The 13,486-nt window shown below is 40.7% G+C and overlaps 1 protein-coding gene across 23 annotated transcripts in view; it reads left to right on the plus strand.

Moving 5' to 3' along the window:
• DENND1A (DENN domain containing 1A) overlaps positions 1 to 13,486 on the plus strand; it is a 553,551-nt gene that overhangs the window by 159,697 nt on the left and 380,368 nt on the right. For 21 of the 23 annotated variants that reach the window (XR_010119966.1, XR_010119965.1, XR_010119967.1 and 18 more), the window contains one exon: positions 7,975 to 8,094. Coding sequence is in view for 18 of the 23 variants with exons in the window: in XM_055271163.2 (XP_055127138.1) it covers positions 7,975 to 8,094 (120 nt within the window). In the remaining 5 variants the exon portion in view is untranslated. Of the gene's footprint in view, positions 1 to 7,971; positions 8,095 to 13,486 lie in introns of those variants that run through there. The other 2 variants (XM_063635980.1, XM_055271158.2) reach the window with 2 other exon arrangements.

Here is a 13,486-nt window from a genome sequence, read left to right on the forward strand (position 1 = left end):
TTTCAGGATGTAGAGCATTGTGTTGGGTAATATGGGGGATAACGAAAATGGTCTCAGACTTGGAGCCCTGCCCTCCCAGTCTAGTCCAGGAATTATAAAGACATTTTAAACAGTATCGACCCAAAGGATAGTGAGGTTAGAGAAGACCAAAATGGTCAGAGAAAACTTCTTATGGTGGGGGAGACTTGTGTTGAGTCTGCCAGGACAGCAAGAAGTGGGCAAGTGGGAGAGAGAGCCTAACACCCCATCAGCACTGAAAAGCAAAGCAGAGGAGAAGCCCTGAGTGAGCCTAGAGCTTGTTCAGCCAGAGTAGATGGAGCTCGCTGGGGAAAGGGTGACTATGAGAACCTGGGCTCTGGCCACAGGAGGCCTTGAAAATGTGTGGAAACAAGACCACAGGATTTTAAAACTGAAATTCATCTGGTTCAAACTCCCCATTTTATAGAAGGAAAACCATGATCCACAGAGGTGAAATGACTTGCTTATGGTCACAACTATGAAATTTACAGGGTCAGGAAAGGCACCGGTACTCTATTCCTAATCCAGAGTTATTTTTACCCTACAGTGTACGTGAAGCTATTGGTGAGAGGGAGTAGTGAAGTGTCAGTGTTGAGATTCCTGTATCAATCTCAAAAACTCATTATTACTAATAAAAATAGTCTCTTAAAAAAAGACTTGTACCATTCCATATAATGTTTGCTACTTGCTTGCCCTTGATAGCTGACAACCAGCTTCAGTTACTCAAAGCACTTGAGAGATGCATTGGATGATGGAAAAGCTATTCTCTTCCATTTTTGTGTTTATCCTCTTTCAGAACCCTGAAAGTCAGCTACCATTCCATTTTCCTGTAAATTATATTGGCACACACAATTGACAGGATAGTCAAATACAATGAAATAATCTTTTCAGGGCCAGAGGCATCATTTAATGGTCAGGATGTAACCCCAGATGCAAATGTGGCTCAAATGCTACTTACCATTTTATTGGGTATCTGTTTTGTGCCAGGCATTGCCCTATGTTCTTTTCCTGTAATAAAAGATTACAAATTTGTAAGGTTACCATTATCCTCATACCACACAGGAGGAAACAGAGGCTCAGATAGGCTTGATAACTACCCAAGGTCTCACTACCAGTTAGTGGTATAGCTGCTTGCAGAACCCTCATTTGTCTGACCTCCAACTCCACCATACTTTCCCTGTTTTACCATACTGCCTCCATAAGATCCATCACAGCATAAGGAACCTAACAAAAGATTTTATTTCAAAAGCAATAAAGCAATATATATTTATTGTAGAGAAGTAGGAAATTGAGAGAAAGAAGAAAATGAAACCCACACAGACATAGGACCAGTGCATTAACATCTTATCTTCCCAGACCTCTCCTCTGCAGATTCAACCTGCTCTCCTTTCCAAACCTGAACCCACTGGGCCCAAGAAGTCCCTTGGTTTAGCATACACTATAGGTTCAGCTGTGCCCCATGATTATTTTCTACAGCATTGATGACGACAAAGCAGTTGGGCCTTAGTGGACAGAGTGTTGTGGGCAGCAAGCAGGAGATCTGGGTTTTAGTTTTGGTTTTACCACTGCCCTGCTCTGTGCTGTGAGGCAAGTGACTTCTCCCCTGAGGTTCTTCATTTCTTCATGGATAAAATGAGGGAATTGGATTCCATCGATCTCTGTTGTTCCTTCTGCTTTTGATACTTTTAAATTCTGCAGTTATGCTTCATGTTGACTTTTTCAGGCTCATGTAGAGGGAATGGACAGAGCTCTGCTCTTAGAATTGTCTGGTGAGTTTCTCCAGCAGGTAGGCATTGCCTTCTGTCTCGAAGTATGTCACTTACTGTTGGTCCCCTCATATTTTGGGTCCATGTCATTCTCACCACTTGGATCTTTGAGCAGGGAAGGTGAGAAACTTGAGGCCTAGGCAGATGTAAGGTGTGTTTGTGGAAGGAAGCTTTGAGGCTTACGGAACTAAAGGCCGGGAGATGTGATAGTTTGATGACGCTTCATTCCTGCCTCATGCCTCGTACGCACTGAAGGAAAGGAAAAGCATCTGTTAGGTGCCCTGCCATGGACAGCAGATAATTGTCAGTAAGCTATAATAAACAGAGGGGGACAAAATGCTTCAGTTCCATCTCTTGAATTTTATAATTGCATAACAGTAGTGATGATCAGTTTTGTCGTGTACCTACTATATGCTAGTTATCTTGTATACATTATCTCTAATCTAAAACCACTCTGCAAAGTGATTTGATTATTCTGATGATTTACAGATGAGATCAGAGAAGTGTAGTAACTTGTCTATGCCCACATAACTGCTGAGTAACATGTCTGGGATTCTGATGTAAGGTCCAGGCCTTAATGTTTTCTCTTCTGTCCTGCATCATAAATCTCTGCCTTTGCTGAATCATTTCCAACAGCTTAAAAACAAGTTCTGGTATTCATCCTAAAAATAATAGCCACCACTCAGTTGCTTTCTGATTCTCTATTTTTTGAACGAGTTATCTACACACTTCAACTTATCCTTCAGCCTTCTTCAGCTTGTCTTCTGCTTCTGTCATTCAACTAGAGCTGTTTTTATCGAGGTCATCTAAAACCTCCATATTGCTTAATTCAGTAGACATTGTTTTTTCTTATTCTCATCTTTGATGCGTCAATACGGTTGACCACTCCCTCTTGTTTGTTCTGCTGGCTATTCTCCTTTCTTTGGTCTCTTCTCCACCCATCTTCTAAATTGGTGTTTCTATAAATTAGTCCTGAATCCTCTTTTGTTTCTCTGAACTCCCTCCCTAAGTGATCCCAGTCTTCACCATGGTGTTAAATACCATCTGTGTTTAGATGACTTCCAAATTTATAGTTTCAATCCAAACGTTTCCTCTGATTTCCTAACTAGTGTATTCAACTCTGTACTTGACATTTCTATTTAGATGTTTTACAGGCTTCTCAGACTTAACATATCCCAAATGGAACTCTTGGATCTTCCCCCAAACTTGTTAGTCTTTCCTATCTTCAAATGGTAATATTCTGCCTTTTTGCTCCCCAATTCCCAGTCCATCTGCAAGCCTGTCATTCATATCTGCTAACTATAACTTGAACTATCCATCCCTCTCCATCTCTACTCTCCCTGCATGAGTTAAGCCACCATCCAGTCTCACCTGGACTACTGCAATCACTTCCAGATTATTTTCTCCACTCCTACTTATACCTTCTTCCAAACTGCTCTCTGTGTAAGTCAGTTGAAATATTTGAAGCTGTAAACCAGACTGTGTTTTTCTCTTGATCAAAATCATTCAATGGCATTCTATTGCCTCCCCCCACCACCAAAAAAAAAAATTCGAATTCTTTACCATGACCTGTGGGACTCTCTGTGTGATCTGGAGCTTGCTTTATCTAGCAGCTTAGTGTGATGCCACTTTCCCCTTTATCTCCTGTGCATTAGCAGGACTCCTGTCCTTTTGGTTCCTTGATCGTAACTAGCTCTTTCCAGTCCCCAGGATCTCTGCCTAGCTCTTTTCCCTGCCTGAAACAACCCAGTGCCCTGTTTCTTGAGTGGCTGCTCCATTTCATCCTTTGGTCAATATTGTTGCCATCCCTGAGAAGCTACCTCTGACCACATTGTCTCAGTAGGGCCTTTCCTTCCCTTCCATTTTCCTCTATCTTCGTTCCTTCTTTGGTTTTGTAATATCACTATTACAAGCTGTATGTTTTGTGGTATACTTGTTTATTACTTGTCTCTATTTAGACAGAAAGCCTACAAAGGCAGGGGCCCTGTCTATATTGTCCAGTGTTATATATCCAGCAATTGTTACAGTGCCCAGTGTAGTTGTAGCTCAGTATGCAAAATGGATAATGAAACTTAAAGTGAAGCTCACGTGTAAAAGTTTTTTTCTCACTGGGAGACTAGAATCAAACTGTCCATCCTCATTCTTCATACCATTCATGCACTGGCCCTGTAAACAACTTCAAGATTAAGCAAAATGCTACTGGAGAGGCCCTGAATGGCTGATAGGCATTTAAAAGGCAGCATGAAGGTTTAGGTCTGTGGCTTGAATAGTCATTGCTTTTCTCTCTTGTTTTTCATATTCACCTAGGCACGGGAAGCTACGAGAAGCACAGCTAGGGCTGGTCTTGGCCCTGCTCTCCTGGGTTTATTTCTGGAGATCTTCAAATGTGGTCTCCCTAGCTTAGTGAAAAATATGGTTTTTTATTAAGACAATTATCTGAATTCCTCGCATACCTTAGTTCCTTAAACCGAGTTGAAAGCTTCCCAGGGAGGATTTTCATTGTGTTTAGTGCAGCGTGGCAGAATGGAAAGGACTTTGAACCAGAAGTTGGCTTGGATTTTTGTCCTAGTCCTGATAACCTTGGAAAACAAAATGAAAGTAAACCCTAAATATCAGTTTTCTCATCTGTGAAGCATGAGAATTGGATGAGATGGTTTCTCCTAGCTTCCATCATCCTGAAATCTCTGATTCCTATGGAAATTATGGATGCTGAGGTAAACTCAAACTGCAGACTTTAAGGAAGCAGACCCTTTCCCCAAAGTCATTTTTATGGAGAAATAGTGAACACTCCCATAGACTACCCCAGCAAGTGGGAGAGAGAGAATGATAAATTCCTTGGAGATTCACAACCCTTTAAGTTAACCTGTTTGACTTCCCTTGCCAGACCTTTAGTTTATTGGAAATTGTCCAAGGAAACAATCTTTTAGAGCCTACTGGTTTTGGGCTTTTGTTGACTTCTAATTCACCCTACCAGGAATTAAAAAAGGGAATCAATTGAGAATAAGTACCTCCTTGTAAGCTGTGGCACCCCAAAAATAATCTTTTTCACTGTAAGGCAAGCATCAATCACTTGGTCACCCAGAGGACTAGTCTTTCCTGAAGAATATGCAACAGGCGAGAGAGAAAGAGAAAGCAGACTTCTTCCTCTACTCACAGATATTATAAAGCTGAATCAGGAAGATTCTAAGCAAATGCCTGGTTTTTAATGTGAGTTTTAGTTTTCACAGTTGGCAACAGCTTGCATCCCTCTTTTTAATTGTTCCTACTTTGGACTGGCCTTTATACTAAATTCTTTTCCATTTATTCTCAAAACATCCTTTGGGTTGGATGGTAGTGTCTCATTGTTATTCCAGATGAAGAAACTCAGGTGCTTAAAGGTTTTGAGTAACTTGCTAAATTTAGTCAGTGATTGAGTTGGGATTTGAACCAGGTAAATGAGTAATGATTCTTTATCTGAGCCTGTGGGGTAGCTAAACACATTTCCAGCATTTTTAATAGGAGTAAAAAGAGAGTAGGAAATTAATGACACACAATTCACAAGTCAGGTGCTTTCATTCTCTGTCTTTTTCCTGGAGAATCCTGGGTGTTTTCTTTTCATCGAGTCCTATCAATACCCTTCCTTTCTAGGATGATACTTAGAGAGTATTTATTTTAAACATTCTAGAAGTGAAATCAAAACCTGAGTTAAAACACTGAACAGTCGTATTTTGTATGATCACGTAGTAGTGTTTCTTAAAAGCACAACCTTATTTGTAACTTAGAATCATCCAGACCTGTTGCTTTAAATATTTTAATAAAACAGGATTTCCCCTCCCCCACTGAGGCCCACTTTTCTCCCCAATCACTTTAATTATGTGAGCTAGAATGCTGTTTCTCACACATCTTCAGTTCTCAACCTTGTTAAAATTAATCATATAATCCCCCTTTAAAACATAGTATTAAATCACCATAGTAACACAGTATCCAAGCTTTATAGATAAAACATAACAGCCATAAGAAGGTAGCGTTTGGTGTCCCCTTGACGGCCCTATAACTTTTATAGAAATGTGTTTCTTCTCCTGGCTGTGTAAGGTGGAGGGATAGCATTACTTACACCTGCTTTATGACCACGTTGCTTTTAAATTGCCACCTTGTTTTTGTTCACCTTCCTAGTTAAATAAGGAGAGTGGAACACTTTTTCTTTCTGAATTATTTTCTTGTACTCTCTAACCACTCTCTAAGGGATGGAGTTGTCTCCTTAAATATGACCAGGCAGAGTCCATTGACCTTTGTATTGGAATACCTTGAAAATTCCTTTAATTTTAATTATTTATGTGGCTGTAAAAGGGGGTTTTAGAAAGTCTACCCTATCTTTGAAAACTTTATTCATATCATATCCAAAGACTCAATAAGAATTCTACCTTTGGAAAAAGCTTGGTAAACCATGATTTTTAAAGTTCTGATAATTTATAAAGTAATAGCTGATAGCATAGATTTGACTATTTTACCAATTTGAATATACTTTGTAAAATACAGTATGAGTTGATGAGTTCCTTTGAATAACTCAGTGTTGAATTCTAGCATATTACGTTAATATAAATTCATGTATTAGAATTTGGATTTTTTAACCAAAAATACCTTTATTTTAATCTTCAGAGAAAAAACTCTTCTTTTTCTGAGATAATTATTGTAACTTACAAAAATGGATATACATCTTCAAAGCATTTCCCTTCAATGCGAAATTTAGCTTTATGGGATCTAAACATTTAAAGGTAAAAAGCAAATTCTATTTTGTTGCCATTATAAGACAAAACTGAATCTAGCATAAGGTAGGGAAACCCATTCACTCTTCAGGTTCTTCTCTGACAGGAACCAGCATTGTTATATTATTTCCACTTAGCAAAATCTGCTCTAATTTAATTATACTTCTTCCTGGCCAGGCTCGGTGGCTCATGCCTGTAATCCCAGCACTTTGGGAGGCCGAGGCAGGCGGATCACGAGGTCAGGAGATTGAGACCATCCTGGCTAACATGGTGAAACCCCGTCTCTACTAAAAATATAGAAAAATTAGCCAGGCATGGTGGCGGGCACCTGTAGTCCCAGGTACTTGGGAGGCTGAGGCAGGAGAATTGTGTGAACCTGGGAGGTGGAGGTTGCAGTGAGCCGAGATCACACCACTGCACTCCAGCCTGGTAACAGAGCAAGACTATGTCTCAAAACAGAAAAGCAAAACAAAGAGTTTCTGTAATCTGATTAGTATTGTTTTTAAACTTTTTAAAAATAGATATTTTAACGTTGCATTTATGTGTGGTTTTTAAATTTTTGTATTGATACATTTTTAGCTTTTTTCCTTTAATGTCTTTCTTTAAAATGTTGCTTCCATTTCTTAGAAAACACTATGCAATACTAGACATTTTGGTTATTTCTGTCCTCTAAAATAGGAAATATGTTTCTCATAAATTCAGAAATTATGAAAGATATAATAATTTAGGAAAGTAACACCTAAGCTTGCCCTCTTTTCTTTCCAGTTTCAATTTCAGCTCCTCCTCTTTGTAGCTGTGTGAACGTGATTCAGTTACCTACATATTCTGGTCCTTAGTTTCCTTTTCTGTAAAATGGGAACATCCTCTAAATTCCGTGCTTGTCCTGAGAGTCAGGGAGATGGTCTACGCATATATGATGTCTAACTTTGTGGCTGGCACATAGTAACATTTACCTTTTGCTCTGGCAAGCACTCTTATTTTCTGAACTAGGGAAGTTCTCAGGTGAGGATTGTTAGCAGCAAGCTGGTAGAGTGGCCTGTGGAATCAGAGCGAGGGTTAAAATCCAGCTTTTTGCCACTGATCAGCTGACCTTAGGCAATGCCTCTCTAGACTATTTCTTCATCAGCAAAATGAGGTTAATAGAGGGCACCTTTTGGGATTGATGGGCTGACTAACAGAGCTGCCTCAGAGACTGAACTCAATAAGGAGAAGGTATGATAGCTCTGATTATTTGATTTCTGAGGTGGTCAGTAGAATGGGCTGCCGGCTGTCTTTTTTTTTTTTTTTTTTTTTTAACTAGCTTACAGTCTGTTCCCTTGAAGTGTGTAAATTTTAAGAGTTCCACTGAGAGAGGAAGTGTTATAAGTTCAACGACTCATTGTGATTAGATACTTTATCAAGAAACTTACTGCACATTCATTTTCCCCTTTGTTCTACCTTTGCTGCAGCCTCACAGTTAGCCAAGTTGGCCAGAACTTCACGTTCGTGCTCACTGACATTGACAGCAAACAGAGATTCGGATTCTGCCGCTTATCTTCAGGAGCGAAGAGCTGCTTCTGTATCTTAAGGTAAGGGAGAAGGCTTGGGCTGTTGGCTCGTTCTCTGAAGCAGTGTCAGCTTCTGCATTGCTCTTCCGTAATTAAATCTTCCAGCTGTTCATTTCATTTTCCTATCTGTTTCCCACAAGTCACTGCATTTGGGGAGAAGGACTTCACAATGTTGTTCTTGCTTTGTAAGTTCTTCAGATAATTGTATTTATTTATTTGTATTACATCCCTTGGGTGGGAAAGGGGACCATCTCTTCTGAGTAGTTTGTGGAAGCCAGAGAGTCAGTGTGGCTTCAGTGCCTTCTGCTGTTATCTGGAGCTGTCAGAAATTAGCCTGTTAGACTTTCTCTTGGACATTTTGTGTATGTAAGATTATTAATAAAGTATGTGTCTGTAGCTCAGGACATCTTGCAGACACAGACTGTGTCTGCCTTGAAGTAACACCCTTGCCCCCTTTGGGTCAGTGAATGAAGAACTGTGTCCCATTTTGGCTACCTCTGTAGAGGTTTGAAAAAAGTATAGAATCGTGTAAGAAGGCTTCTTCAGGTCTTCTAAAAGCCCCTCATACACCAGAGCCACACTTGCTTAAGGCTCTGTTTCCTCCTGCCAGAGTAGTAAGGCATATTCTGGGATGGGAGGCTGTGTGGAAATCCGATTTTGGAGCTGCTGGCTCTGTGGACTCCTGCTGGGCGCCTCCTGAGGGGGAAGTAAAGGCATCCCCCATGCTCCCCTCTCCATCTGCCTTGGTTAAGTAGGTGTCAGAGGGGCCTGCCTCCTGTCTCTCTCTGCTCGTGTGGAACAGCCAGGGCACGGCAGCAGGAGGTGCCCATGACAAAACCCGGGCCCCCAGGCTTGGGTTGGGCCTGGGCCTGGGGATAAAAGGCCAGACCCTCTATGGATTCCAGAAAGGGTAGCTCTCTGCGGCACTAGTCTCTGCACTTTCTTCTTCTCATCAAGAAAAGACTCCCCCACCGACCCCTGTCCCCCAAACCCACACACCCTCACACCGTAGGGGAGGAGGGGCTGACTTTGGAAGTTCCCATGTTCACTAACTGTCAATCTGGACTGCTATACATTTGCATTTCTCTACACAAATCTTAGTATCATTAGTGCTTTTAATCAGTGAAGTCGACTCTCTTCTGCACCAAGCATAGCATTTGTGACCTGGGCATGGGAGGATGACTGCTGGAGAGGCTTTAGGAAGGGGGCTGCTTTGGGAGATTCTGTGTGTTCTGTTGTTCTCAAGCACGCCTCAGTAGCCCAGGCTCAAGAATTACCTGCCCAGAGCATTAGACTTTGATGTAAATGATTATTTACATTTGGATTTAACAGTGCAGTCTTTTTCTTTTTAAAGAAAAATTTCTCTTTCAGTTTTGTCTGTTATATTTCAGCCCTGGCCAGGCCACTGCATATTTATACAGTTGACTCTTGAACAATATGGGTTTAAGGGTACTGGTACCCTCACACAGTTGAAAATCCAGATATAACTTTGACTCCTCAAAAACTCAACTATGGCTGGGCGTGGTAGCTCACGCCTGTAATCCTAGCACTTTGGGAGGCTGAGGTGGGTGGATCACCTGTGGTCAGGAGTTCGAGACCAGCCTGAGCAACATGGAGAAACCCGTCTCTAACTAAAAATACAAAAATTAGCTGGGTGTGGTGGCACATGCCTGTAATCCCAGCTACTTGGGAGGCTAAGGCAGGAGAGTTGCCTGAACCTGGGAGGTGGAGGTTGCAGTGAGCCAAGATCGCGCCACTGTACTCCAGCTTGAGTGACAAGAGCGAAACTCCATCTCAAAAACAACAAAACCCACAAAAACTTAACTACTATTCCATAGCCTACTGTTTACTGGTAGCCTTACCTGTAACATAAACAGTTGACTAACACATACTTGTATGTTGCATGTGTTATATACTGTATTCTTACAATAATTAAGGAAGGGAAAAGTTATTAAGAAAATCATAAGGAAGAGAAAATATATGTACTGTTCATGAAGTGGAAGTGGATCATCATAAAGGCCTTCATCCTCATCATCTTCATGCCGAGGAAGAAGAGGAGGGGTTAGTCTTGCTGTCTCAGGGGTAGCAGAGGTGGAAGAGGCAGAAGGGAGGCAGGAGAGGAAGGTATAACTTTTACTTTAAAAAAATCCACATATTGGCCAGGCACGTGGGCTCACTCCTGTAATCCTAGCAGTTCGGGAGGCTGAGGTGGGCAGATCACCTGAGGTCAGGAGTTCAAGAACAGCCTGGGCAACATGGCAAAACCCCATCTTTACTAAAAAAACAAAAAAACCCACAAAAGTGCCTGTAATCCCAACTACTCGGGAGGCTGAGGCATGAAAATCGCTTGAACCCAGGAGGTGGAGGTTGCAGTGAGCCGAAATCATACCACTTCATTCCAGTCTGGGCGACAGAGCGAGACTCTGTCTCAAAACAAACAAACAAAAAACAAAAAAAAAATGTGTGTATAACTGGACCTCAGCAGCTCAAGCCCCTGTTGTCCAAGGTCAACTATGTATTCATTTGGAGGTGGTGAGGCTTAAACTGAGTTCTTAGAGTTTTGCAAAAAGGTTTTTCCCCATAATATGTTTGGGTTACAGTGTTTCTTTCTAAGCTGTGTGTATGTATGTATATGTATACTCTAAACTGGCACTATCACTCGGCAAATTTTGATAAGAGAAAAAGTATTTATTTAAAAATTTACATTTAAATTTGCTTGTCTCTGATTCTGATGTGTGACTTTGTGTGCCTATACAAGTAGGGTCATGGATTTCATATTTGTGAGAAGCCAGTTGAATAGTCTTCGTGCTTTCATCCTTTAGAATGAAAAACGGCAGCAATTGATGTGTTTTTTAAATCTGTTATAATAGAACTATGGAGAAAAATTCGGTGGGTTAATTCATTCATTTGTATGTCAGTTCTTAATTGAATTCCTACTATTAGCTAGTTCCTGTCCTTGAGGAGTTCCCAGACTAGCTGGGGAGATGGATGATCACAATATAGTATGCTCTATCTAATACACAGAATGATCCCAAGGCATAGTGTCTTCTTGCTGTTGCTTTTCTAGTGCCAGAGGATAGTGACTGTGGCTAAAAATAAAAGAGTCCTAGATGAATTCTGGAACATGAATTTTATGAGTATTTAATATGAGGGTAGAGAAGCTATCTTTTCCAGCTTGTGTGGAAATAAAGGGCACACCCACTGACACTTTCCCTGTGTTGGGTTGTGGAACATTGCTAGGCTGAGACTAGCATGTAAATGGAAGGGTTTACTGTTAAAGCTGGATGACTGGTTGGCGGTGTATCCACTGGGGAGTGGAGAGGTCTGCCAAGAGAATGAGGGCTCAGTTTGGATCTAGGTTACATTGTTGCATTGTCCTCTTCTACTGCTCAGTCTCCTTGCTTTCTTTAGATACTTTCTCTTTAGTTAACCTGTGCCTTGAGGTCCATTCACCCTTCACAGTGTGCCCAGGGCTATGGCTCAAGTCTGCTCATAAGCCACCTCTACTTTTGCTTTCCATTTCTTCTCTTAAGGGATGTAGCTCTCAGTTATGGCATCTGTGCAGACGTGGCCCCTTGTGGTTCCAGGATTTAGCTTCACTTCCTCCCTGTCTGATCTCCCAAACTTCTATGCTTTCTGGCCATATAAACCACTAGACAGTGTCTGCTTTCACATGTTTACCCATCCTCCCAGACTCAGCCTAGGCACCTCCGCAGAGTAGCCTTCCCCATGTAGAGGTAATAATTCCCTCTCTGGCACACCCAGCGTGCTTTGCATTCTTCAGTTACACACTCATAACCTTGGTCCTCCTTTGTTTTCCTCCTATTGGAAGGTCAACTCTTTAGGGGTAAAGGCTGGCTCTTAATTAACTATGTATCTCCAGCACTTAGTGTAGCGCTTAGCCAAGATACTGTGTGCATTGGGATCAGAGAAAGGGAAATGCATCAAGAATGGGAGGGCAGGGCACCAAAGACTTTGAATGAGAAGACAGGTGTCATGGTACATAAATTCAGAGAGGAAATATGAAATAGTTGTTGGAAGAAGTGTAGTTCACATTACTAAACTCATTTCATGCTAGTTGTAAGAGATGCACCTTTTAATCTCACAATGGAGGTTCAATATTGAGTGATAGACATTTTGTTCATGAAGGGTTAAGCCATCTGTATTTTAAAATTTAAACTTAATTTCACAATGAAAAGTTTTTAGATACCCTTTATGCAACATAACCTACTTATTAGGTTCCTTTTTATTTTCTGTTCCTCCCCACTAGGGCATGAGCTCCCTGAAGGCTTGGAATTTTTATGTTTTTTTCTCCTCCCACAAATACATCCAAAGTTTACTGAAGAATATTCTGGCACATAGCCGACATTCCCAGCTAGTCTGGGAACTCTTCAAGGACAAGGACATAGCTAGTACTTGTTTTATGAAGGAATGAATGGGGAAATAAGCCCATGTTTATTAAAAAACATTAAAAACATTGGTTTGAACTCTTATTACCAGCTAACCTTGGCAGAAACCTAGTTGTACCAAACAAGTCCCATTAACACAAATGCCACTATAAATCAAATGCATTATTTCCTCCCATGGTTGACTAGTTCCTGCCACTGAAGAATTTTACTCCTTCTTGAGATTTGCCACATTATTTAATGAGTTCCTGGATGGGAGTTGATACTAAATTAAAAACACCAGCTAGGAGAACTGTAGTTACGGATTAGTTAGTCTCCATCATGAACACCAGGGATGTGAGAGCATTTTAGAATTTTCAGATTGCACCATCTGAGTCTGATGCAATATATGCATTTACCTCTGAAATCTTTCAATATTATAAAACAAAGTGATCTGGAATTGAAATTTGTTATGGCATTTGATATTTGATTTGCCCCAATGGCACATACTCCATCAAGGCCAAAACTGTAATGAAAGATGCTATTTCTAGCCAACTTCTAGTTCTGGATCAACAGAAGGAACACAAGAGTTCAAAGCCTTAAATTTGTGTTTGAGGGTTATGGGGAGATATGTCATACAATAATTAAATACCTTTTGTCTTTTGTAAAGGAACTACACAAATATTTGCCCTACAGTTTTCCCCTCCTTCCATTGGGATCTTATTGAAGCTCTCAAGAAAGCTTGAGTAACTGTCCTTACACCCAAATAAAACTCTATTTTTATTAGACATTTTTTCCTCAAGATGCTGTCTAAATTTTTTTAGTTTAACTTTTTAAATTTTTATTCAATTAAAAAGTATCTGAGTACCTAGTATGTACCCAGAATGGGCAATACATAATACTTGGTCTCTGGCCTTCACTTATCTCAAGGTCCCTTAACATAAACACAGAGATCTAGCCCCAGATCTCCATTTGCAAACTCTTCAGATATCACACTCATCCAAGATTTTGATGAGCTGAACTTTCTG

This window comes from Symphalangus syndactylus, chromosome 3, assembly GCF_028878055.3.
Source record: "Symphalangus syndactylus isolate Jambi chromosome 3, NHGRI_mSymSyn1-v2.1_pri, whole genome shotgun sequence".
Taxonomy (NCBI): Eukaryota; Metazoa; Chordata; class Mammalia; order Primates; family Hylobatidae; genus Symphalangus; species Symphalangus syndactylus.